The following is a 27,648-nucleotide window of genomic DNA, read 5'->3' as shown; positions in this document are numbered from 1 at the left end:
GACGTGCGCGCCATAAAGCGCCACGAAAAATTTAACAGCATTTTCTTCTTCACTAATAGCACTATTCATCGACCAACAATAACGGAGCTTTCTCTGGCACCTTTGTGAAGTTCACAACATCACCAGTGGAGCTATCAAAGTCGGTTGGGTAGGAGAATTCCCGCCTAGAAGGTGACCGGGAGGGGTACGGCCCAGTAAAGCCTGCGTTATCCGGGATGAAGAATGCTAGTAGCAAGGCTAGGATGACTGAGCCAGCGCCGAACAGGAAAGGCGCCCCTAAAACGATAGTCTGTAGGGAGGAAGGGAGAGAAAGGTTGAGTAGGAGGAATTACAGGCAATCACATGTCTTTAGAGGAAGTGAATAGGTAGTAGATTCATAACAGGATTGATAGATTTTTCTATTGCGCAAAAAACGGTGATTGAATAAAGTAAAACCGTCGATACAACATCTGCCTCATCAACAGAAGCTGCTATTACAAAAGAATCTGTGACAACGACAACAAAATAAAAACAAAACAAAAAAACACTAACAGCAAGCAGTTCGAACAACTGGAGTAAAAATCACAATAACAATAGCGTCAACAGCAAAAGCAACAACATGAACGATACAAGCAGACATACTCTTCATGCAGAGCCTAACGCGATGGTTGCTGCTTTCATATTTTGTAGGCAGAGAAAGAAGAATCAAAGCAGTCAACCCAGGCAGAAAACTTCAAGAGGTATAAACACCAACAATGGCTGATAGCAACATTACAACACTGACTGACAGAAACATCAACAAAAACTTACAGTATCTAGAAGATAGTCTCTAGAAGCATAATAACACACCTTTGTGAATGGGTCTGGATCCTCCATGGTGGTGTGGTTCGTCCTGACTGGAGGCGGAGTCGTCGGCAGTTCATCCAGATTGACATGAAATAGGTAGAAGATGAAGCCAAACAGGGCGGGTCCTATACCATTGCAGAGTCCACGTATTCCGGTTATGATGCCTTGTACCACGCCTATTAAACAGAACGTACAACACCTTGTCATTTAGCACACTATCAAAGTCTTCCTTTTTTATGTGCTTAAACAAACACAGACAAGATCCACCAAAGTTGTGGTATTCAGTGTACTTTCATAAGGGCTAAAACAATGTTAAAGAGGGTCGAGTAAATACCAAACGCTGGCAAACCTTGTTTCGTGTCTTTGCTTCTTGTCCTTACAACTCATTAATTCAATTCATTTATTTTATTAAATTTTATTTGGCAAGTGACTCAGCAGAACTTAGAAACATGGCTGTTTGGGAATTTCCCACATAGTACAAAAAGCAGTAGACAGTAGAGTCTACTGAGTGCAGGGGTTAACTTATCTTGCTGATCTGACTCAGAAAAATCTGCAGTAAATGCTACTGTGTGTTGTGTAGGGGTTAACTTATCTTGCTTATCAGAACAAGAACAATCAGCAGTAAATCTACTTGTGTTGTGTAGAAGTTTACTTATCTTGCTCATCGGAACAAAAAAAAAATCAGCAGTAAAGTTACTGTGTGTTTAGTAGGAGTTTACTTATCTTGCTGATGGGATCAAGAAAAATCAGCAGTAAAGGCTTCTGTGTGTTGTGTAGGGGTTAACTTATCTTGCTGATCGGAACAAGAAAAATCAGCAGTCAAGCTACTGTTTGTTGTGTAGGGGTTAACGTACCTTGCTGATCGGAACAAGAAAAATCAGCAGTAAAGCTACTGTGTGTTGTGTAGGAGTTTACTTATCTTGCTGATGGGAACAAAAAAAATCAGCAGTAAAGCTACTGTGTGTTGTGTAGGAGTTTACTTATCTTGCTGATGGGAACAAGAAAAATCAGCAGTAAAGCTACTGTGTGTGTGTAGGGGTTAATGTACCTTGCTGATCGGACTCAGCATTACAAGACACTAGTGCACTGATAGATGGGTATGTGATCATCGCAACCGACGCGAGAGAGCCTGCAGCCCACATCATCCTGGATCAAACAGCACAAATCAAACAATAATTACCTGTATAGAGACATTTCTAAAGGGCATAATATAAAAAGTGTAAAAATAGTGACATTGCTCATGCTAAAAATTAGCAAATTCATAGTTATATACTGCCAAACCATGATTTCCAATGCTGGAAACGTCATGTGACTTATGTGCATGCTAATGTGCTTGCAAAGCATGGTAAACTCAGATATGCAGGAATTTCTTGCACAAAGTGAATATATAATATTCATATGACATTTCTAACATTCAAAATGAGCTCTATACAAGGTTAAGGTTACAGCCATGATCCATGTAGCATAACCCAGGGTGGTCCATGGGTAATGTATAAAAGCCTGATATCTGAAAGCCATGCAATTGTTTACAGGAGCATTTATAAGAATGCAACTTCCCATACCTGGATTTGTTTATATTTACATTATTTGCTTACTTATCATGAGCACCATGGGTTGGAATACACAGATTCTCAGAGTCCAACCTAATTTGAAATAGACAAATAGACAAATACCATTCTGTCACGTACCATCTCTGTGTACCAAGTCCATACCAGGAGAGCTGAAGCACTTGGAAGATCAGGCCTATCAGCACTGAGTTCTTAAGCCCTATCGACTTCTTTAAACATGCTAGTACTAATGTCTGGGGAAAAAACATAGTATCATTGGAAATACTAAGAATATGAAGTACAACACTTGTGTGATCATTACCTGTGCTATTACAGATAAAATCCCTAGAACTGCTATAAATGTAGCCACATCTTCATCACTAAAATGTATAACCTGAAATATAAATAGTAATTCTAATTTTCAGCTCAAAAAAAATTATTAGAAATATATACTACAATTCCAGTATTCTAATAAAGTATATAATTTCAATTAGTCATGCATGCTCAAGTTCATATACTGCCCGAACAAGATTTCTGATGCTGGTAACGTCATGTGGGATCTAGAGGGAGAGAGAGGAGACAATGGGTAGACAACATCAGAGAATGGAGTGGTTTCTGCCATGGCCAATGACTGAGGGGGTTGGGATAATCTTTGTAATGGTCCCATTATTGCCAAAACCTCGACCATGAGGAGGGCAATAGGAAGGCATGCTCAAGAGCACACGGCATACCTGCTTCAGGTACAGGAACATACAAGAGTACTGCCCTGCCTCCGGTAGATATGAGAGGAAGACCGTCATCGCCAAGAGAAGTACTGTTGGATCCTGACCTACTTTACGCAGAGACTGCAAGCAAGAAAAAAAAAACAGCTATTAACCTGATGTACTTTTAGCTCTGGCATAATGAAAATGCTAGCCAGTCAATCTACAGCCAGTCAATCCTACTTGACCTAATCAACCAGAAAAATGTCTTCAGATAAGGCCATGAGGGATTCAATATTGCTATTGATAAAAGCTAAACAACCTATTGTCTTCCAGACATTTTCATAAAAAATATGATTCTTTTATTCATTTTATTAATTTTCATAAATACAGACATCAAATAGCTGGTTAAGATTGCTATGCTTCTACTTACAGAGAATGGATCTGCCTGTTCCCAGGATATGGGGGCCCCCCATGACGCCGGCCGCATCCTCTCAGGGAGAGACTCTGGTACTACGACCAGCACAAAAAGGATATCTAATGCTGCTATAGCTGTTGCTAAGGCAACTACCAGGTTGTCATTGTATGTTTTACTGAGGTAAGCTCCTAAGGCTGGACTGATAATAAGGCTTGCCGCAAATGTTGCAGAGACCTGGAAAAAAAATTATATTCAGTGCTTCAAACATCAACAGCACAACTGTGATAATGGGGTCAAAAAGGATTGCATAAAGTTTGTAATAATACTCACCAAACCATAAGCGGTACTTCTTTCATTCTGTTCTGTACAATCAGCAACATAAGCAAACACTATTGAGAATGTCACTGAAAAAATACCGGACACGGAGATCATTGCAAAGAACCACCTGAAAACAGAATTTGGACAGGTAAAACACCATGAATTAATGGTTTAACTGGAATTAATGGATTAACTTAAGTTACTAAACTTAATAAAGTTACTAAGTTACATTTAGAGTCACTGTTTGAACTGGAATAGGTAATAACATTTACCATGTATAAATTAGTTTCCACCATGGGTTAAACTAGTATTTACCAAGGGTTAAATGGCACTTACCATGGGTTAAACTAGTATTTACCAAGGGTTAAATGGCACTTACCATGGGTTAAACTAGTATTTACCAAGGGTTAACTGGCACTTACCATGGGTTAAACTTTAGTAATGGAAGGGGACAGCAGGTAAAGAAAACAGTGAGAAGAAGAAATGACTTCCGTCCCCAAACATCAGATAATGCACCAAGTAGAGGGGCACTTAGAAATGATAAAATACCCTGAAAGAAAAGGACAACAATGTTTATTTTCCCCAGACATTAGGTAACAACCCTTGTAAAGGGGTGCTTAGAAATGATAAAATACCCTAAAAGAAAAGGACAAAAATATTTATCTTCCCCAGACATTAGGTAACAACCCTTGTAGAGGGGCGCTTAGAAATGATAACATACCCTGAAAGGAAAGGACAACAATGTTTATCTCCCCCAGACATTAGGTAACAACCCTTGTGGAGGGGCACTTAGAAATGATAAAATATCGTGAAAGGAAAGGACAACAATGTTTATCTTCCCCAGACATTGGGTAACAACCCTTGTGGAGGGGCACTTAGAAATGATAAAATACCCTGAAAGGACAACAATGTTTATCTCCCCCAGACATTAGGTAACAACCCTTGTGGAGGGGCACTTAGAAATGATAAAATATCTTGAAAGGAAAGGACAACAATGTTTATCTTCCCCAGACATTGGGTAACAACCCTTGTGGAGGGGCACTTAGAAATGATAAAATATCTTGAAAGGAAAGGACAACAATGTTTATCTCCCCCAGACATTAGGTAACAACCCTTGTGGAGGGGCACTTAGAAATGATAAAATACCCTGAAAGGAAAGGACAACAATGTTTATCTTCCCCAGACATTGGGTAACAACCCTTGTGGGGGGCGCTTAGAAATGATAAAATACCCTGAAAGGACAACAATGTTTATCTTCCCCAGACATTAGGTAACAACCCTTGTGGAGGGGCACTTAGAAATGATAAAATATCTTGAAAGGGAAGGATAACAATGTTTATCTCCCCCAGACATTAGGTAACAACCCTTGTGGAGGGGCACTTGGAAATGATAAAATACCCTGAAAGGAAAGGACAACAATGTTTATCTTCCCCAGACATTTGGTAACAACCCTTGTAGAGGGGCACTTAGAAATGATAAAATATCTTGAAAGGAAAGGACAACAATGTTTATCTTCCCCAGACATTGGGTAACAACCCCTGTAGAGGGGCGCTTAGAAATGATAAAATACCCTGAAAGGAAAGGACAACAATGTTTATCTTCCCCAGACATTGGGTAACAACCCTTGTGGAGGGGCACTTAGAAATGATAAAATACCCTGAGAGGACAACAATGTTTATCTTCCCCAGACATTAGGTAACAACCCTTGTAGAGGGGCGCTTAGAAATGATAACATACCCTGAAAGGAAAGGACAACAATGTTTATCTCCCCCAGACATTAGGTAACAACCCTTGTGGAGGGGCACTTAGAAATGATAAAATATCGTGAAAGGAAAGGACAACAATGTTTATCTTCCCCAGACATTGGGTAACAACCCTTGTGGAGGGGCACTTAGAAATGATAAAATACCCTGAAAGGACAACAATGTTTATCTCCCCCAGACATTAGGTAACAACCCTTGTGGAGGGGCACTTAGAAATGATAAAATATCTTGAAAGGAAAGGACAACAATGTTTATCTTCCCCAGACATTGGGTAACAACCCTTGTGGAGGGGCACTTAGAAATGATAAAATATCTTGAAAGGAAAGGACAACAATGTTTATCTCCCCCAGACATTAGGTAACAACCCTTGTGGAGGGGCACTTGGAAATGATAAAATACCCTGAAAGGAAAGGACAACAATGTTTATCTCCCCCAGACATTAGGTAACAACCCTTGTGGAGGGGCACTTGGAAATGATAAAATACCCTGAAAGGAAAGGACAACAATGTTTATCTTCCCCAGACATTTGGTAACAACCCTTGTAGAGGGGCACTTAGAAATGATAAAATACCCTGAAAGGAAAGGACAACAATGTTTATCTTCCCCAGACATTGGGTAACAACCCTTGTGGGGGGGCGCTTAGAAATGATAAAATACCCTGAAAGGAAAGGACAACAATGTTTATCTTCCCCAGACATTGGATAACAACCCTTGTGGAGGGGCACTTAGAAATGATAAAATATCTTGAAAGGAAAGGACAACAATGTTTATCTCCCCCAGACATTAGGTAACAACCCTTGTGGAGGGGCACTTGGAAATGATAAAATACCCTGAAAGGAAAGGACAACAATGTTTATCTTCCCCAGACATTTGGTAACAACCCTTGTGGAGGGGCACTTAGAAATGATAAAATACCCTGAAAGGAAAGGACAACAATGTTTATCTTCCCCAGACATTGGGTAACAACCCTTGTGGGGGGCGCTTAGAAATGATAAAATACCCTGAAAGGAAAGGACAACAATGTTTATCTTCCCCAGACATTGGGTAACAACCCTTGTGGGGGGCGCTTAGAAATGATAAAATACCCTGAAAGGAAAGGACAACAATGTTTATCTCACCCAGACATTAGGTAACAACCCTTGTGGAGGGGCATTTAGAAATGATAAAATATCTTGAAAGGAAAGGACAACAATGTTTATCTCCCCCAGACATTAGGTAACAACCCTTGTGGAGGGGCACTTAGAAATGATAAAATACCCTGAAAGGAAAGGACAACAATGTTTATCTTCCCCAGACATTGGGTAACAACCCTTGTGGGGGGGGCGCTTAGAAATGATAAAATACCCTGAAAGGAAAGGACAACAATGTTTATCTTCCCCAGACATTGGGTAACAACCCTTGTGGAGGGGCACTTGGAAATGATAAAATATCTTGAAAGGAAAGGACAACAATGTTTATCTCCCCCAGACATTAGGTAACAACCCTTGTGGAGGGGCACTTGGAAATGATAAAATACCCTGAAAGGAAAGGACAACAATGTTTATCTTCCCCAGACATTTGGTAACAACCTTTGAGGAGGGGCACTTAGAAATGATAAAATATCCTGAAAGGAAAGGACAGCAACGTTTATCTTCCCCAGACATTGGGTAACAACCCTTGTACAGGGGTGCTTAGAAATAAAAAACAAATACCCTGAAAGGAAAGGACAACAATGTTTATCTCCCCCAGACATTAGGTAACAACCCTTGTGGAGGGGCACTTGGAAATGATAAAATACCCTGAAAGGAAAGGACAACAATGTTTATCTTCCCCAGACATTGGGTAACAACCCTTGTACAGGAGCGCTTAGAAATGATAAAATATCCTGAAAGAAAAGGACAACAATGTTTATCTTCCCCAGACATTGGGTAACAACCCTTGAGGAGGGGCGCTTAGAAATAATAAAATACCCTGAAAGGAAAGGACAACAATGTTTATCCTCCCCAGACATTGGGTAACAACCCTTGTGTAGGGGTGCTTAGAAATGATAAAATATCTTGAAAGGAAAGGACAACAATGTTATCTTCCCCAGACATTGGGTAACAATTCTTGTGGAGGGGCACTTAAAAATGATAAAATACCCTGAAAGGAAAGGACAACAATGTTATCTTCCCCAGCCATAGGGTAACAATTCTTGTGGAGGGGTGGGAAGAAATCCATTAAAAGAAGCTATGTGGTGTGATAGATGGCCCAAAGAACATTTGCTAAAAAAAATAACTACACTTAAAAAAAACTACTTAAAAATAAAGACTATTGATTGACTCCTGTGTTATTTGAGATGTGAAGACATCAACATGCTTGGTAAAACTCTCACCTTAATGCCTTGAATCAAGCCATTCATGAGAAAAGTATGCTCTGGAAATGTATCATTTAAAACCTGTCAAAGAGAAATTGTAAGAATTCAAAAAAACCTCAATGGCTGGGAGGCGTGCTTAAAGCTTCACTATAAAATTTGGCAATTTAAAAGCCACCAACTAAAAAGATCTTAACTATCAGCAAAAGAAACAACTCAAGGGCACTTTCTAGATCTTACATCTGACAATATTTAGTTCAACAAAAAGTACAAAAAAACAAGAGGTACAAAACGACAAGAAGGACAAAATAGTGGTGTTAGTACAGTAATGAATAAGAGGGGAGGGGTAATTGTCTTCAAAACACTAATATTTGGGGGAGGTCATTGTTTAGGACAGTTTAGAACACTAATATTGAGACTGGGGCACATGCCCCCGCCAAGCCCTGTGCCATGGCCCTACAAAGCATGCCGAGTAATGTGCATTGTAAAACAGTGATACTTACTCCTAACATTGGAGAGGTCAGAAGACCCCATGCAAAATATTCCAAAAATATAACCACAGTGGCATGATAAACACTTGGCTTTCCATAACCCTACACAGAGAAAACACAATACTTATTAGGCATGTTAAATGCAGATGGATAGGGGGTATCTTGAGAGTAGGTCTGCCTACAAATTATAATAAATACATAATAAGTGTGCCAATGGTAGCCTAAAACATTGTTGTCAGGTATTCAGCATTTTCTTTGTCCCTCTCCCATAAAACAATGGGTGGAAACGATGGAATATGCATTTAGGTACAATACTTAAACTTTTAAAGGAGTCATATTCTGACCTTTTTCTTAATTTGAACTGTTTATCATCCTCATAAAAATTGCTGGCACTGACATAAAAAATAATTTCATAAAGGGCCTGTTATTAAGCCTTCTCAAAAAAGTCATTCTGATGAAGTATCCTGTACTCTTATGCCTGGGGCACACTAGTGACATAACAACATAATGACATAGGCAAGTGCTCCCTTATGTTCCTATGTTCAAGTGTGAATGGTTCGACATTTTGACATAAGCCCAACATAACGACATAAGAAGAAAAAGTTTTTTTATGTTATTACTGTAGGTCTGTGGCTTTATGTCAGGCTTAAAAGAGTGCATGTACCTATGTTGTTATGTCACCTGTGTGCACTAGGCATTATCCCTCTAATTAGCCAATCAAGAGACGTTAACTTATATTGCCTCAATAAATAAAAATGACTTTTATTCACACCACAAAGTGTGCGAGGGACTGTTTTACCCTTACATAAGTGTCAAATATCAAGTGATCAATGAAAATTATGATAGCCTAGTAATAGTTCTGATGAATATAATAAAAAAAACTTTGGAAGAGACGCACAAACTGATGTTATCAAATTTGCATGTTCAACAAAACATTGCCTCAAAATGCTTCGTCTGGTCATTTTGATTCTCATAAACTAGAGGGAGTTTTAGATAGCGAGCGAAACAACAGCCAACCATCAACAAAACAAAGAATCTACCGCCAAAAGGGCAGCAAAGTAAAAAGGGATAAAGCATGGGGCGATAAGCGGATCAGATATTGTTGTTTTAGGAGACTGTTTTCGCCGTGTGCGATACGTGTGTTCCCCAAGCCTGCGAGAAAGAATACTCACCGAGCCACTGTCACGGCTATTTGACCGCCACTTCCTCGCGCTGGACGCCGGAAAAGTAACTAACTTGCGAAGTCTTTTCTTGCCTATCATGATCTTGGGCATTGTGTACAGGGTTTACTCATGGTTTTGGTAAAGAATGGTCGCATTTCCATTCTACACATCGCTCATTATAAACTTGGCAATCTCATCACACATTACGGCTCGAATGCGCATGTGCATGCATCCGCTGTACACTGATTCGTGTGATGCCGGCTCAGAGTATTGTAAAAAAATCAGAAATGATTTATTTTTGTTGTCATTTCTTTTGGTTATAAGATGCTGAATAGTTTCTGGAAAGTAAAATATAATTTTTGAGAGGTAGCAGTTCATAATGAGAAATTGGAATTTAGTTACTCTTTCCGCGGGACTGGGTATGAACTGATGTCCTCTAACCTTCAAAAGCGGTACACTTCAATAGTGTGTGTGTGTTGGGGGGGGGGGACTGATTGGCAACAAATCGCTGCTGTTGTCACCAAACAATCATATGGCACAGGTGTGTCCTTATTGGAGAGAGTGGGGCGGTAGGGTTATTTTCGTGATCCGTGAACGGCTATTTTGTTTATCGTGAATCTTAAAAAGGACACGAAATTGTGATCCGTGATTGCTACCTTCGCCATGATTCCTGAATGGCGAAATTTCATCAACGTGAATCGTGATCTGTGCTTTTTAAAAAATCGTGAATCGTTATTTCCGAGTAAAGATTGATCCTAGTCGTTAGTTTATCAGTTTATCGTGAATGATTTCCTATCTCTGTAACTCGTGAAACCTGCAGGGAACCCCTTACCGTCCCTGGGGGAGGGGGGTTGTGTGTGGAGGGCTGGCTTTAGACATGCATTCTTGTTTCATATCACACCTGGTCACCCTCAAGGCACTCTCTCGCAAAAAAAAAAAAAAAAAAAACGCGGTGAGAGTTAACCTGTGAGCAACCTGTGAGAGTTATTATCAGGAGTACAAGAAAAAGCAACCTTGCTCGCGTAAATAAAATTATATCTAAAGAGAATTAAAAAGATGGCAACCTCTCCTTTTAAACTCTTGTATGATAAACTCTTACACTAAAAACAGCTCAGGACTTGAAATAAACTCATCCCCCTTTTTGAACTTGGGTTTGACACTTGAACATTAATATTGATGAAATATAACATTTACTTTTCAATATCGTACAATTGGTCCTACACACCTTTTTATCCGTCCCTAAAATGACAAAAGATCGATCAAGAAGAGGCATCTAGTCATTCGTATGGCCACTTATATCGGGCTGGCAAATTTCTAATAAGTGTGTTGTACAGTGCACAGGTTCACGGTACAAATCCAAATAATACTTAATATTTTATTAGACCTGCTAGCGACTTCCTGTAAAAGGCATTAAAAAAGACCATAAGGTGCTAAACCAATATTGGCATTTAACTGGTTCGAGGGATTTGACGTAGAACGCTATTAATGAGAAAAAAAGACAGCTGGGGGCTTCTCGCACACTTGACGCAACGGTGGCTAAAGAACAGCACCCGAAAAGGGAAGATTTATCCGTACTTTGTGAGAAGGCCAATTCGAAATATTGTGGTGAGTATAGTTGAAGTGGGATTAAGGGAAAAACGATTTTCAAGACGCAGGCAAACATGGCCAGACTAATAAAATAACTGATTTTCGGAATATTCCGCTGAAGGGATATTTATTTGTTGGACGGATATTGGTAACGACATTCCATTTTATCTGGTTTCCAACAAAGTTTTTGATGATAGCTTTATAAAAGTTTCCACACGAACGCGCCCAAGAATATTTTTAAGTGATTTGTAGTAATTAATAAAATATAAGATAAAACGTTCACCAATTTTCACAATTAAAATAAAAGGACTAGACGTGTGTAAATATTTGTGTTCCGCTTTCTGAAGTCTGTCATATTTTGGTAATGGACTTAATGCTCAACAAACCTTTAATGGAAGTAAAATATTGTTCTTTTTCAATTTGTTATTGAAATCATTTAATACTATCTAGGTTTTTCTATATTCCTTGAATTACACTGCTATAGTGTCCACACGAATTGTTTGCGTCATAGATTCACATGTAGTTAATGAACTATGGTTAAAAAATTTTCTACTGTTTGCTTTATAATCCTTATCGACTTTTTTTTATGTACGCCCAATGTCGTGAAATGATTAGAGCGAGAAAAGTTTCCCGGAAACTGGGAAGGGCCTTCCCATCGCTAATCTACCAAATCTACGAGAGATTCGTGATTTTTTGTTGTTGCTATTTGCTCAAAACACGAAAAATTATATTTTGGTTTTCTTTCCTTTGACGTTCTTAGAAAGAAAACTATTCCCTGAAGCCGGAAAACTCAGTAAGGTTAGTTAGTCTATTTTTGTCTTTCTCTGACTCTCTCAATAGAACTCATTAGTTGAGTTTAAAGACATACTTCCTCGCGAAAACATTTTACGCCATTAGTCAAAGTAAAACACTTATAAGAAGGGGAAAGGGACGCAACATGGACGGCAATATGACGCGGGTGGAGTTATTTTGTGCAATAAATAGAGAATACTACATGGAAAGCGTGATCCTAGATATTAATCCCTCAGATACTAATTAGATACTAAAAACGGTAAGGGGGGTACTTCGTAAAATAAATTAAAATAATAAAAATACCTATTTACCGAGTAAAATCCGCTAGAATCGATGGATGGGCATCATAAATATGGTTTCTTAAATTATATACAGCAGGATTTGTTTGGATCATAAAGACTAATGTCTGATTATAGAATACCTAGCCTGGTTTAGACGCTTGCAAACTTCTATGCAATACGCAAGGAAATAGCTATAATATGCATTTTTAAAACGCTTCCTATGCCGATTTAGCACTTAGTTATTACTAAGTTTTCAAACAGCAAACGCCGTCTACTTTTGTTCTTTTTGGCGCCAACATAATGAATGTTGTTGTTCCAACAGTCCAAGTGGAAGTCACGCTTGGATCACGCGCTAGGACGTCACGCTAGCTACATCAACTACAGCAACTGCTCTACATCGCAACAATTACGAAGAGTTAGATATACACTGGACTCGAATTGACCGGGATAAAATCAAATCATCCGAAAAAAGGTATTTTTTTCCTTTTCAGATCTGAATATTTTTTTGGACCAGTTTCTGATCTGTTAAAAAAGCAAGAAAAAATGTTCCTACCAGCTGCTTTTTAAATTTTTTTCACGCTAGTGATGACTGAAATAGAAATTTAGCCTAAATCCGCTAAATAGCGCAAAAATCGCTGTAAAAATATGTTGACGTATTTCCAGCCCTACTCTCTAATTCTATTAATAAATTAGATTGTTTTTGAATTTTTTTGTTATTAACAATTCCTCCCCCCCTTTCTATTAGATTCTGTTTAGTATATGTTTAGTTTCTGATTAGTATCTGTTTAGTATCTAAGAAATTTTAGTATCCAAGATCATCGCGGTCGCGTCGCGCGTACGGTTTTTATTTACGGGTTGTGCAGTATCAAAAAAACGAACGAGTGAGCGCAGCGAACGAATAAGTTTTTGGATACAAAACAACGAGTAAATCAAAACTGTACAAAGCACTTACCATGCTGTATTTGCTTATTATATACATACTGAGAAATTTATAATAAGCTTTTTACATAACATTATTTTATTAGACTTGGCTGCAGAGGCTCCGGGGTTTGTGCTGCTCGACGGTTCAGCTGAAGACAGACAGAAACTTACATTGAAATGAAACTGTCTCGCTAATGTCACGCACGAGACTGTAGCTCATGTTACACAAGTGGTGCACTTTTTAATCTCTAAAATCTGGACATCTATGAAATAAATAAATTACTAAATGGAAAAATGCTTTCACGATTTTTATGCACTCGTCACGAGTTGCGATGCGTTGGGATTGAAGCCATTCAAGTGCATTGAAATATCGTTCATCCAATCAGAACCGCGAACGACTTTTCTTCACGGTGAAAAAACATCGTTCGCGCCTCTGATTTGCTGAGACTAGTGAACGAACGAAAGTTTACTGAATATGTTTTGAGTGAGTATTTCTCAGTATGTGTACTAATATCTTATCAATCTGCTTCGATATTTTTTTATACTATTGGTTAAACCCGGATTTAGTTGGTAAACGTTCCTATTTTGTTAAACGTGCCCATTTTCAGTCATTTTAGCTATTTTAGTCATATTAGCTATTTAGTCATATTTTAGCAAATATCATATTTACACAACAAGAAGATAACAGTTCGCTTTGCGGTTTTAGATGGCCGTTCTTTATAGAGCCTCTGGGATAATTCTCCTTTTTGTCGTCTGTGATTCGCTGGCTCGACGCATGCGTAATGGAACTCGCTATGTTCCATCACTGGCTTGCCCTGCGGGATGCTCCTGTGCTTATGGATGCGGGGGCCTGGGTGCCGGGTCTTCACGTTCACGTGGGCTGAAATGTAACAGAATAGATTCTCTTCGTGGTACAGTCTTTGCGAGGATCGCTGGGGATGTCTGCTCTTTGTAAGTGACCGCTTTCTTGTTTCTTGTAGAATTTTTCTGGCTGAGCTTTGTACTCGGACCCTGAAGAAAGTAGAAAACAACAAGATTAGTTTTCAAACCTCAAGGCCATGTTACACTAAGCAATTTGCAGCTTTCAATGCAACGACGACGAATATAAATGATATAGCAGGTTGCAGTTAAACATGAATTTTTCGGAATGTTGCGAGTAGAAAGCCAATAAAAAGGGATGTTACACGCGAAATTTTCTTGCCTTGTGTCAAGGCTTAGGACAAGATATCGGCACAAGAGGATTCGCCTCGTCGTGTGGAAGATGCTGTCATACGAATTGCCGGAACACTGAGTTTGCCGCAAGCTGGCCATTGAACCATCTATTGTTAGCAGAGGTGGAGCACAAAAAAAAAACAATAAAAGGCACTTTGTTTGAAATAAACTACGGAAAAGGTACTTTCCATGTGCCATCGCCTGCTTGAATTTGCTGACGCGACAAATTCAATTCAGCTTGAAGTATTGTTAGATCTATGCGACCTACTAAGAACCTGGATCAGATACAAGCCGTCTATTCGGCCGTTATTCACTCCCTATTTTGAAATCCGCGATCCGCCCCTGGTTAGGCCCCTTCTGCCTAACATATCAATCTGTTTTTATATCTCTAGGGATATCAGTCATGCTGGCGTAGTGAGCACTCCAGATGGACTTTTCGGAAAACTGACTAGACTGCAGAAATTGTACGTGAGTTTCCACTGAACGCCTTGATGTTTTATACTCAACATTTTTGAAAGTTAACAATACTGTGCCTCCTTGGTAGGAGGTTATCATATAATAATATCACTGTCCTGAGAACCAGAGCATTTCGACATTTGGTAGCCTTGCAAGAACTGTAAGTACAAGCACACTTTTTGCTTCTAAACTGCAGTTGCTATCGTGACCGGCCTAATATGCGACTTGCACTAAGAAATCACATGACTTGCACTAAGAAATCACGTGAATTGTACTAAGAAATCACGTGACTTGCACTAAGAAATAACGTGACTTGCACTACTAAAAAATCACTTGACTTTTTGGTCGACGACTCGTGCGCGTTACAACAACAAAATGCAACTATTCGGCTCTTATGAATCAGCTAGAATGTTTCCTATTGCAGAAATGGTGTATTTTCTTTAAAAAAATCATATTTTTTGTCGCTCGTTGGAGTGAGATTGCAGCCATTTCTGTGTTTATTTTGGATTGAATTTGCCACTCGAAACGTCACGTGATCATGACTAACGCTATGCTTTATATGACTAACGCTATGCTTTATGTGACTAACGCTATGCTTTATGTGACTAACGCTATGCTTTATACGACTAACGCTATGCTTTATACGACTAACGCTATGCTTTATATAACTAACGCTATGCTTTATACGACTAACGCTATGCTTTATACGACTAACGCTATGCTTTATGTGACTAACGCTATGCTTTATACGACTAACGCTATGCTTTATACGACTAACGCTATGCTTTATGTGATTAACGCTATGCTTTATATGACTAACGCTATGCTTTATACGACTAACGCTATGCTTTATATGACTAACGCTATGCTTTATGTGACTAACACTATGCTTTATACGACTAACGCTATGCTTTATATGACTAACGCTATGCTTTATATGACTAACGCTATGCTTTATGTGACTAACGCTATGCTTTATGTGACTAACGCTATGCTTTATACGACTAACGCTATGCTTTATACGACTAACGCTATGCTTTATGTGACTAACGCTATGCTTTATGTGACTATCGCTATGCTTTATACGACTAACGCTATGCTTTATGTGACTAACGCTATGCTTTATACGACTAACGCTATGCTTTATACGACTAACGCTATGCTTTATGTGATTAACGCTATGCTTTATATGACTAACGCTATGCTTTATACGACTAACGCTATGCTTTATATGACTAACGCTATGCTTTATGTGACTAACACTATGCTTTATACGACTAACGCTATGCTTTATATGACTAACGCTATGCTTTATATGACTAACGCTATGCTTTATGTGACTAACGCTATGCTTTATGTGACTAACGCTATGCTTTATACGACTAACGCTATGCTTTATACGACTAACGCTATGCTTTATGTGACTAACGCTATGCTTTATGTGACTATCGCTATGCTTTATACGACTAACGCTATGCTTTATGTGACTAACGCTATGCTTTATGTGACTACCGCTATGCTTTATATGACTAACGCTATGCTTTATGTGACTAACGCTATGCTTTATGTGACTAACGCTATGCTTTATGTGACTAACGCTATGCTTTATACGACTAACGCTATGCTTTATATGACTAACGCTATGCTTTATAGGACTAACGCTATGCTTTATATGACTAACGCTATGCTTTATATGACTAACGCTATGCTTTGTGTGACTAACGCTATGCTTTATGTGACTAACGCTATGCTTTATGTGACTAACGCTATGCTTTATACGACTAACGCTATGCTTTATACGACTAACGCTATGCTTTATGTGACTAACGCTATGCTTTATACGACTAACGCTATGTTTTATATGACTAACGCTATGCTTTATATGACTAACGCTATGCTTTATATGACTAACGCTATGCTTTATACGACTAACGCTATGCTTTATACGACTAACGCTATGCTTTATGTGACTAACGCTATGCTTTATACGACTAACGCTATGCTTTACGATGTTTTCAGCTATCTTGACCATAACCATATAACAAAAATCGCCCGCGCCGCCTTCGAGGGACTGGTCAGACTAAGGCTTCTGTATGTATAACAAGTTTGTACTATGTATTAGTTATAAAACGATTGTACATATATTAAATCATGTATGGGGTTGTACATAGATTATGTATAGAAGGCCTTGCCTATACACAATAAGCACTGGCAAAATGTGAAAATACAGTGCCAACAATAAATTCAAAATGTAACCATTTACTAAGTCTGATACTTAATTGACGATATTTGATTGAAGATATCTAAGCTACTTGCTTGGATCTATCGATGGAAATGGATACTTTGATAGACTTAGCTCCGTGCTGCCGCGTAAAATGGCGGCGTAGTTGGCCATCTGCAAAACAAACTCCAACATTTCTTAATTCTAATTCATCTCTAGGGATGTGCGTCACAATAAGCTGAAAACCTGGCAAGGGGTACTCAGCAAAAATCTACCCGCCCTACAGCAGCTACACGTGTGGGGTAACCCGGGATTCGTTATGCGCAAGGATCTGCTGCGTAGGACTACTGCGCAGCTGATAACAGGCACCATCACCACGCGCTGTGTAGACTGCAGCTTGAGGCGGGTGAATAACATCTCGCGGGAGTTTCTACTGGATATTGTGCTCTCAACTTATCGCGGCTGCGTGTACTACCCTAAGGAACATTACCAACAACTGGACAGTACCAGGAAAAAGATGGTTTACTTTAATGGATTTTGCAAGAGACATAATTGCACCCTATCTTTGACGTCTTTGACTCCAGTAAAAATGCTACGCCAGGACAGATGCCTGCGCGCCTTTAGGAAATTGCGGCCACTGGTGTACACCCTGGGGCTATGCGCAATGGGCCTCAATCTGGTGGTGTTTACGGTGATTGTGTGCATGAAGTATTTGCGCTCCTCGGTGGCGTTTTTGCTAATCGCTCATTTGTCCCTGTGTGACTTTCTCATTGGTGTTTATGCCATAGGGGCAGCAGTTGGCAACGGCTCGGCCACTTCTATGGTTGCATCTAAATTCTACCGGCTGAATATTTGTCCTTATTTCTGGATGATCTTTGTGCTCGGCCAGTTCCTCAGTGCGCTAACGTGTCTACTTGTCACGGTTGAGCGATACATGACAATCGTACACTGCATGAAGCCCCATCTAAGACTGACCCGGAGCCTCGCTTCCATTCTACTTCCCGCCTCGTGGGTCGCCGCGCTAGCTCTCGGTATCCCCCTGGAGAGATACGACACAAGGAAGATCTCCGGCACGATCATGTGCATCATGGTGAGGAATTTCATGCCCGAGAAAGGAGTCCTCCTCAGCCAGTGCTTGATGATATTGTTTCTTTCTGTATACATTGTGGTTGTCTCCTTATACATTCATATCTATATAGCTGCTAAGAAGTCATGCACGCAGTCTGGAAGATCAAAGAGAGAGTCCCGACTTGCTCGACGCATCGGCCTCATCACTCTCTCAAACTTCGTCTTCTTCGCCGTGCCTAACATCGCCATGTTCACGTTCGCCACAAACTACATCAGCCTCCACGGTAATGACGTCATTGATGCCCTTATTAGGCGATGGGTCCCGCCCATGTGTTTGGTCTTTAACGCGTGCGTGAATCCTTGTCTATTCGCGTTTGGGAACCGGAAGTTTACAACAGGAGCCAGACATTGTGCTCAGCGCATGCGCAATAAGGCGTTGGCTCTGCTACAACAGCAACCGAATATTTGAAGGTGACGGCTTTAGAGGGATAGCGCTTAGGACGCTGGGAAGCCCCTATCCTCCGTCTGCCTGTCGCCACCGGCAACACCGACGTTTTTGCCATTTGTAAAACTCAACAGGTTCATACGAAAGCTTTTTAGCTTGATGGGGCCATTCGTTAGATAACGTGTTATTACCTTATGGCTTTTACGTGCGCGTACTGGCAGGTCTTCTCTAGGGCACAAGTGGTTCTTGGGTCAGTGGTTATCGAATATACTATCGGCTAAATCAGTGATTTATCGCGAAAACAAAATCAAGATTTCGGATTCAATGTCACGCGGTAACAGAAGGCTATGAGTTTTCAAGGGGAAAAAAAAAACGAAAAACAAAGCTGCATTTCCCGATATTTGTAATTTTGTATGACGAATGATTGCACGACAGAAGCTAGTACATAGCTCGAGTAAGCATTTAGCGTTTGCACACAGACGTCAGTCATTTATCATAGCGTAAGTGGGGGAGGGTTTTGTGGAACACCTTGTACATAAAACACTTGTGTAAACCATTTTACTGTGAAGCATTAAACAGGGTTCTCCAAACTTTATTAATGCAAATGCACTTTTTACAAGTGAGCGTGAAATCATATTCTTACGTTTTTCTATAATCACGTTTATAGCTGCTATAACATTAATAGCCTCATGCACGTGCTAGGCCTGCAACACGGCGAGTGCCTTCACGCAAAGCGCGCTTATCATCATCGTCATCATCATCATCATCGTCATGTCCAATGACCTTTTTACAGAGCCTCGAGACCTTCTCATAGAACCTCCTCAGAGAGTGAGGGACCCATCGAGGCAAGCAGGTGCAGACGGACTTCGCATCTGTGTACGGGTTCTGGACATGTAAACCCCAGCTAGTTCGCAGCTTTTGCTGCGCGTGGTGGCAGTTGTGTTTGAGCAAATCGTAGTCATATCCCATCAGTTTTTGCATCTTATCGCGGGCCTCCTGTGGGGTAATACTCGAGTAGGCCCTGGACAGATGTTGACTGTACAGGTCGCGTTCCCAGAAGTACATGTGACCTTGGTTGTCAGCCATGCGCATTACATAGCATTTCTAGGTAGGGAAATAAAAACACAAAAATACAGTCATTCACATATACTGAACGCTTGAACTATGAACCATACGCACACACACAATCACATGCTAGATATCACTTATACCTCAAGAACCACAAGATACCTCACTACCAAAGAACCACACCACATGTACTATGCAAATCTTAGTGATAGTCACCGTGTATGACCTCGGATATCACATCAATCCCAGTGATAGTCACCGGTGATAGTCACCATATACTGACCCATAATACCACACCAATCTTAGTGTTAGTTGACAGTCCCCGTATACTGACCTTGAACCAGCAGCGCCATCTGAGCGTGGGTCTAGCATCATACAGATGGGCTCGGCCATCCACGAGGTATTCGATCACGCAATCCTTGTTATCAGCGGTGTGAACGAGCAGGGCCGTGTGCGACATGTAGCAGAGACTGAACGGAGATAATCGGAGCCGCCTTTTCATCACATACACTTCGCGGATAGGACTAGAGGAACTGCATGTCTCTGAGAAAAACAACGTAGCTGGTAATGAGATAGAAAGTTTATCATTTGGACATTTGGACGCGCTTATACAGGTTATGTTTACGCTGGAGATGATTAGGCTGGGTTTTTTAAACATTTGGTATATTTTGTGGAACTTCTTTGGCTCCCCGACTGTTATCGTGTTGATTTGGAAGGGCGTGAAAAACGGTAGCGGCTCGTTGACTTTGAATAACGCAGCAGCGCTATCTGGCAGTGAAAAAAAGATGGCGCAGTTTTATTACAACACAAACAAGAATTCGTTCATCAACCATCTCTTGAAAGTTTGAAGTGTATATGGGCCGTAATATAAAAGCATCCAAGTGTATTCCCATCTAATATTTGCATGTTTTTTTTTAACAGATAGCTCGAGATATCACTTTGCGGTGTCACTTTGCATTTCGCCAGAAAGCTAAGGCGGAACAAGTGTGTCTAATAACGTGCCCCATGCAAGCTCTTGGGAAAAACTACAAACTTTTAGTAATTTGGTACGCTCTATTATCTGTTTAGAGATGTAAAATTGCAGTTGAACAGCAATATTTTAACAGTAACATCTTTCAGAAATCATTAACCATATCTCAATGTAACTTCTACACCGCAGACATCATACATATGATCCCTGTAAGTTGACCAACCTGTGAGTGCTAGATCGAGCACACATAGAAGAACCAGTAAGAACAGCAGAGAGCTTTTCATGACGGCGTCTGCACTAGAACAAGGGGTTCACCTGCACAGCTGATGGTGATGAAGAAGACAACACAATCTTGACGATGTAACTAGAAACACTTTGAGTCCTGAACGATTTAATGCGTATAGGTATGAATATTTTTGCTACCCTAGCAAAATGGCTACATTTATAAGCCAGTGTGCACGTGCGAAATTGTACAATTCTGATTTCCTTCCTATTTTATTGGACGTTTGATTGATACGTGCCTGGCTGGGTAATTGCTAGTTTTGCGTGTAATGTCGCGAAAGAAAAAAACGGATCCAAAAAAACAATAGCTACACCCCTGAACCCTTTCAGCCGTGTGCGTACCGCTTTTTGGTTACTTGTGGTTAACTAATTAAAGAAAGAGCTGATCCGGTAAAATAGCTCTTCGCCTCTAGATAAATTTCGATTGAAAACAAATGGATGCAAGCTAATCATATTTGGAAACACACATCAAGTAAAAGCCCTAAGTTCATGAGCTTCAATAGTCAATGGACTTTTTGCTTAAAAGAAACCCTTATAAGAAGCATCAAATTTCTCCTCTCATCACACGGAAATACACATATATACATATCATTTAGGTCTTAATAATGTTATGGTACAACTTATAGATAAGTGTAACTCTGAGGCTCAGCTTAGGGAAAGGGAAGGCCAGTGGGCTTATCGGCTTAAGTCTATCTACCCGCGGGGTCTTAATAGTGATGACTTTTTTTGTAGTAGGAACCCACGTAGAGATGTGTAAATTCTTTTTATCCATAGCGCGCGCTATTCTAGAAAATGCGCGTTTTTGTCAGTTGTAATGTTTTTGCGTCTCGCGCCACTATTCTGATGTAAATAAGCTTGTAACGATTCACCTTCTTCAGTCTGCCCTGAAGAAGTCTTATTAAAGACGAAAATTTGGCAGAGTCGATTTCCAGTTTTTGATGTATTATATACATAATAATACACAAATAATTGTTCTTTGCGACATAAACCCACCCATACCCGGCTCAAGTCGAGAGTCCACAGACAAAGCATAAACATTTTTTGACGTTTTTCAAAACCCCTCATTCCTACCTTTGGGGGCCGTCCTTGGATAATTCAATACCGCTTGTGAAGCGTTGAGGAAACTCGCGCACTTTTATAAGCCATTCTCAAGTAGATTTCACGATGCATTAGTTATTTAAACCTTTGTCTTGTCAATGTTTAACAAATTTTAAATGCTTAACTGATATGGTTGCCATCTTTTTAATTCTCTTTAGATATAATTTTATTTACGCGAGCAAGGTTGCTTTACTTAATCCTGATAATAACTCTCACAGGTTGCTCACAGGTTAACTCTCACAAGTGTCATTCTTACAAGTTTTATTTGCTTACAAAAGCTTAGAAAAGTAAATTTTGCATACGAAAGTGGGTGGCACGAGAGTTGAAATGTTGATAACAACAGCACATACAAGCACACCTCTAATAGATACTCGACTTTATCTCTCATGATTTCCTGTGTACCGAACAAATTGTCCTGTAATTACTTAAAGGAAAATCTAGTTTCAGCTAGACACCTGCTTACCGAGCAAGGCAAATTCGACAATAAAGGCATAAAAATTATTCTGTCGATTTAAGTTGGTATAGGTGGTTCAGGGCAAAATGTTACAAGGAGAAAAAGTGAAAAATGATTTAAGTGGCCTATAAAATTTGATACATTTAAGCCCCATCTACACTACCAATTTTTAGTTGACAATTTTTGTTTGCTAGTGTAGATGCAGCAAAGTCGGCAATTTTTAATGTGGCAACTATAGTAGCTCAAAAGCTAGCAGGTTTGCTTTTTTGGGCAATTCAACTATTCATACATGAAAAATTGCTAGTGTAGATGCCAACAAATACAGTTGTCAACTAAAAATTGTTAGTGTGTAGATGGGGCTTTAGTGCTATTCTTCCCTGCTAGCAGAGGCCTCTTTTTTTTGTATTTCGCTGGACTGGCGTTCGAACGCCGCTATCTTTAATGTGTAGTTCCAGAAAATATCCATACCCCTCATAGAGGGGATTGGAAATTCCGGGGGGGGGAGGGGTATCAATGCCCATTTTCCTTAACAGTTACTGTATTTACTTTTTTTCCAGGGGGTTGGAAATTCCTGATGGCGAGAGTTTACTGAAGTCTAAAATGTCGCGTTAGATGTTAGTAAATGGGCGAGTTTTCCGTGCTAGTCGCAGTTGTCCGAAAGACAAGAGTCCGCGCAAAGTGAGTTCAGCTTGTTTGCATTTGCCCCGGACGTCTATCAGATCCTAAGGTAGTCTCCTTTGCAGCCGCTCGTGTCCGAGTCACGAAAGGAGACTAATGCAAAGGCAAAACGGTCAAAACAATAACACAGACAAAACTTTCTTAAAATTTTATTTTAGCTATTATCATGATGGTAAAATAATTTTCGCTTTTGTTTAATTTTTGGCGAATGTTACATCAAAAATAGCGGAATAACGATCAGCTGTCACTCAGAATATTCTTGTCACAAGTCTCCTCTCCGCCACAGCCATCCACATTCTCATGAGCCTCCTCAGTCTTTCGCTCTTTCTGTTTCTGTAAAAGTTCAAGCAACCTTTTGCGGTCAGCGGCTATGCGTATCTCGAGTTCAGCTATCTCTTGTTTCATTTCCGCTTCCGTTGGAGACGCCGGTGCCGGAAGTGAGCGATCCTCCTTGGAGTTCGGTTCCACTTGACGTGATCGTGATGCTCCAGCCGTTTTGTGTGATCTGTCACTTAATGAAGTCGAGTGGAACCCAGTCAAAGAATCTCCGCGTGATCTGCTCCGTGAACGTGGCCTGCTTCGTGAACGTGATTTTTTACGAGATCGTTCCCTTTTTGTGCGTGATTTACTGCGTGATCTTGATTCACGGTGCGATGCCCTAGACCGCCTCTCGAAAGATTTTTTCGACCTCAAAGTGCGTGAATCCAGCTCCTGTGATCGCGAACGTGATCTAATGCGAGATCTTGATCGTGATCTAGTGTGTGACCGCGAACGTGATCTAGTGTGTGACCGCGAACGTGATCTAGTGTGTGACCACGAACGTGATCTAGCGGGTGAACGCGATCTAATGCGTGATCGCGAACGCGATTTAGTGCGTGACCGCGAAGATGAGTTAAGTGACCCTCCAGGTTGAGTGCGAGTGGGTCTACCATTTTCGATCGATTGTTTTTCACTCTTGTGTTTGCTATGCTTGCGCTTGCGCTTGTGTTTGCGTGCTTTCTTGCGCTTTTTCGAAGTTCTATCTTCTTTAGCTGAATGACCGGACACAGTCCTTCTTGAAGTCTCTGAAGATGGGCTTACTTCTTGCATTCTTACACTCTCTGGTGAAGTGCTTTCATCTCGGATGTGGATCGTTGGGATGTACGGATTCGCTTCTGAGGGAGGTGACCAATTGTTACTTAGATGACGATTCGTTTGACCATCATCCCATCTTGACGGTTGAGAGAAAGCTGTCACTCCAGATGGGCCAGGTAAACTGGTAAAACCAGATAAACAGGTTGTATCACTTGCTGGCAGAACTGCCAATGGTGAAGCTGTGTCTGGACTATCCCATCCTAGATAGCAGAAAAGTACTTAAATATTACTTGTTGTTTTGAACAGTGGCAACAAGTGGGTTAGGTGAAAATGTTAGCAAATACAGTATTAATCTCGATTTGGAATTGGGTTGGAGTTGGCTGCTTTTTTCTTCCTTCAAAAGAGAGGGTTTGGCTTCTTCAACATAGGTTTGCATAACTTAAAAATGACAATAATATAGATATACCACTGTAACATGGTAGAATTAACTGATGTGAGACACATTACCTGTTGAACTACTCTGGAATACCACGGGCGTTCCAGGGTCCACAGAGGTAGGGTTCTTAGGCTTGTTATACTCTGCCCTGTCATCATAAGTTGACATGTCAAATGGAGAGCGAGCAAAGCTAGCAAACTCATGGGCAAAATGGTATGACTTATCGAAAAGAAATTGCTGTAGCTGCTCAGCAAATTCATCAGACTGAATCTCAACCCTGCAAAATACAATAGTTTCATTTGTCAAAGAGATAGAGGCAAAGAGTGATAGAGAAAATGACTGCCAATTTTAGACTGTTGAGATATATATAAAAACAACTGTTTACAACTTTTTTGCCATGGTTATCAGATTTTAAAGCAATGCAATGTTCTTGTGAGTTTCATCACTTAGTCATTGCAGTCAGATTTGTGTTAGTTCAAAATCCAGATTTCAAATTAATTGTCTTCTTTGGAACAATGAAGACACTCAAACTTTAGGGATTGTTTATTGTTTAGTGCAATTAACAAACAAGACAAGGATGTAGTATTTTGAGCAAACACAAAACAAGACAAATCCAGCTGTAATATGTAACAAAGAACAGGTTAAATGGGTGATATATTACCTTGTGATTAATCTTGTTATTAGCGGCATAACAAGCTCAACAGTGCTTTGGTCATCATCCAGTAACACATGCAGCTCACGAGACAACCATGGAACAAGACGATGGATGCAGGCAGGGTTTGCACGGAGGAACTCAGCACCTTTTCATTTGACAATTATCCATCAGCAATTATCTATCAGCTTAAAGGTTTAATATGCTTTCACTTACTAATATCTCTAAACTTTGGCTTTCCTCTCTGAGGGACATGTTGAACCCATAGGTTGTTTGCATATACAGTTCTGAAAAAAAAGATAATAAATAAAAATAATTTAACTTATATTTGATCTGCACATGGAAGGCTTATTTAAAAATAATAATAAACAAATTGTAACAACAGGTATTTTAAGATCCGCATGATTACAGTAGTAAGTACAGTATGCAGGCTTCTTACCTTCTCTTTTCTTTGGCCATAACAGCTTTTTGTCTCTGCCTGGACTGATAAAGCTGGCGTTGCTGCTCTCTTCTCTGCCATGCATCTAACACTGGTGGTCTCGCTCTTCTTTGCAATGGTGGCCTTCCATCAACCAAGGTTGTGCGATAACGGAACCTCCTACCCTCCTGATTGGCATCTGTGGGGAGAGACGTTTCTGCAGGTTCTGGAAGATGATGCTGGAAAAAGAAACTTATTTGAGATGGGAATTTGTAGAATGAATGAGTTATAGCAGCGGAAAATTGGGTGTATGCTTTTTTCTACTCAAACAAAAACACCTCAGAGCTAAAGTAACAGGGAGGGAGACACAATTAAAATTTAATTCAAATTCCTTGAATCTCTAGTTGTCCCAGGCCTAAAGGCAGGGGCGGTTTGAGGTATTCACACTGGATGGTCTGTTCTAACAAAGGACAATTAAGACCACTGCGAGCTAGGGCAAGCTAAATGGCTAGTTATCTACAAATGTCAAAACTTTTATGATAATTAATAAGTGACCTTTGTAACTGACCTATTTAGAGGCCCCAAATGAAAAAAAATTCTTATGGAAACCCTGATCATGGAAACGGAATAGAGGCCTGACAGCCAAAGACCAATTGGAAAAAAGAAACTAAGAAAAATAGTGCTATAAGCACACAGACTCCTCTGCCTCAATGGCTTGCTCTTCAATAACTAAACTTGATGATGAATGTTGACTGATTCTACACCGTACCTGGTCAAACTCCACCATAGACTTGACACTGTGTATAGTTACTGATTCTACACCGTACCTGTTCAAACTCCACCATAGACTTGACACTGTGTATAATAGAAAAAAATGTTGCTTTACACAAAGGACATTTCCGCACCACCTCCGACCATTGAAGGATGCAGTAGAAACAGAAGGCATGTGCTAATGATTAAGGAGCATATACAAGTGAAATATCACTTCCAAACTTAAACTGCTGGTAGTAGTATGTAGGAAGTAGTAAAAGCTAGTACCAAGCTGTTAAAAAGGTGAATGGCAGATAAAGACAATGTAGTAATATGAAAGGATATGAAAACACTGATCTAAGAAAGACTTGTTATCAAATTCACATAGACATATTGAGCACTGATCTTGGGGTGCGTCATCGTCTGATGTCGTTCTACTCTCCTGTGATGGGCAGGCTCTAACTTTAATTTCATCTTTCACCAATTTTTCTTCACCATCAGACCTTATCTCTATTGGAGGTCCTATTATCTTCTTTTTTGACTCAGCAGAAATGATATTTACAATTTCAACCTCATCATCACTTGATACCACAATATCTGAAGCATTTCTTAGAACAAGGGACTTCACTGTTATGACAGGCTGTTCTATTTCAGATTTTACTGTTTTACCATCCACGATATGGTCATGTTTTACAGATGAACTGCTCTCAGTAGTAACGATGTCATTAGCATCCCTGTCAGAAGGGGTGGTTGATGTGGTACCATTCCCTTGACCTTCATTCGTGCTCGTGTTACCACTGCACTCCTCCATCCTCAAAACTCCCTTTGAACCATGACACTGCCAAATGCATTTGAGAAGGATGTACCATCACAGTGTGTCACTTAGCAGAAAATGATCAGCCATTATGATCAAGCTAGAAGCCAAACAAGCACGTGCTAACAAACGCAGCCCGTTAGAAGATGCAGAATCTTTCAGTTTGTAACAAATCTCTCCCTCTCTTCTTACTAACAACAAAGATCTATGAGGAGTTTGTTCCTATGGCTTTTTGTATATAAGACGATAACACATCAAAGTGGCTTCTTCTTGGCCCTTATTCTTACGGTTCGAACACTCGGTACCTGAGTCAGCGGAAATGACAAAACTAAGCCCAGACCTCTAACCGTATTACCTGACCAAGGGACGCCTGCTCATAAGTCTGTTTCCAAAAAGGATATTTCTGAAAAAAA

General features: G+C 40.1%; 3 protein-coding genes across 5 annotated transcripts; 1 reads left to right on the top strand and 2 right to left on the bottom strand.

Moving 5' to 3' along the window:
• Positions 1 to 52: 52 nt before the first annotated feature.
• Positions 53 to 9,782, bottom strand: LOC5516289 (hippocampus abundant transcript 1 protein). Its single transcript, XM_048729864.1, has 12 exons — positions 9,568 to 9,782; positions 8,408 to 8,497; positions 7,926 to 7,988; positions 4,232 to 4,359; positions 3,822 to 3,936; positions 3,507 to 3,725; positions 3,104 to 3,217; positions 2,695 to 2,766; positions 2,514 to 2,626; positions 1,874 to 1,971; positions 829 to 1,001; positions 53 to 289 (listed from the first exon to the last, which is right to left on the bottom strand). The coding sequence occupies exons 1-12, from the start codon at positions 9,667 to 9,669 to the stop codon at positions 62 to 64; spliced, it is 1,515 nt and encodes a 504-aa protein (XP_048585821.1). The 5' UTR covers positions 9,670 to 9,782; the 3' UTR covers positions 53 to 61.
• A 1,284-nt stretch (positions 9,783 to 11,066) lies between these two features.
• LOC116620343 (leucine-rich repeat-containing G-protein coupled receptor 4) lies at positions 11,067 to 19,136 on the top strand. The gene is made up of 7 exons (XM_048728947.1): positions 11,067 to 11,163; positions 11,906 to 11,943; positions 13,846 to 14,090; positions 14,744 to 14,815; positions 14,896 to 14,967; positions 16,827 to 16,898; positions 17,248 to 19,136. Exons 3-7 carry the CDS (start codon positions 13,846 to 13,848, stop codon positions 18,563 to 18,565), a joined length of 1,779 nt encoding a protein of 592 aa, XP_048584904.1. The 5' UTR covers positions 11,067 to 11,163; positions 11,906 to 11,943; the 3' UTR covers positions 18,566 to 19,136.
• Positions 19,118 to 27,521, bottom strand: LOC5516287 (E3 ubiquitin-protein ligase Topors). Of its 3 annotated transcripts, none has more exons than XM_032386135.2 (10): positions 26,767 to 27,521; positions 26,499 to 26,617; positions 25,693 to 25,910; positions 25,470 to 25,540; positions 25,263 to 25,401; positions 24,673 to 24,878; positions 21,933 to 24,425; positions 20,803 to 20,961; positions 19,944 to 20,152; positions 19,118 to 19,645 (listed from the first exon to the last, which is right to left on the bottom strand). In XM_032386135.2, the coding sequence occupies exons 1-7, from the start codon at positions 27,230 to 27,232 to the stop codon at positions 23,329 to 23,331; spliced, it is 2,316 nt and encodes a 771-aa protein (XP_032242026.2). In that variant the 5' UTR covers positions 27,233 to 27,521; the 3' UTR covers positions 19,118 to 19,645; positions 19,944 to 20,152; positions 20,803 to 20,961; positions 21,933 to 23,328. The 3 variants fall into 3 exon arrangements, with proteins under 3 accessions (XP_032242026.2, XP_048584893.1, XP_032242027.2); XM_048728936.1 differs by having other exon boundaries at positions 20,803 to 20,902; XM_032386136.2 differs by having other exon boundaries at positions 26,441 to 26,910.
• Between the last annotated feature and the right edge of the window lie 127 nt (positions 27,522 to 27,648).

This window comes from Nematostella vectensis, chromosome 1, assembly GCF_932526225.1.
Source record: "Nematostella vectensis chromosome 1, jaNemVect1.1, whole genome shotgun sequence".
Classification (NCBI taxonomy): Eukaryota; Metazoa; Cnidaria; class Anthozoa; order Actiniaria; family Edwardsiidae; genus Nematostella; species Nematostella vectensis.
Note: the sequence above shows the minus strand (reverse complement) of the source record. Positions and strands in the feature narration are given on the sequence as shown.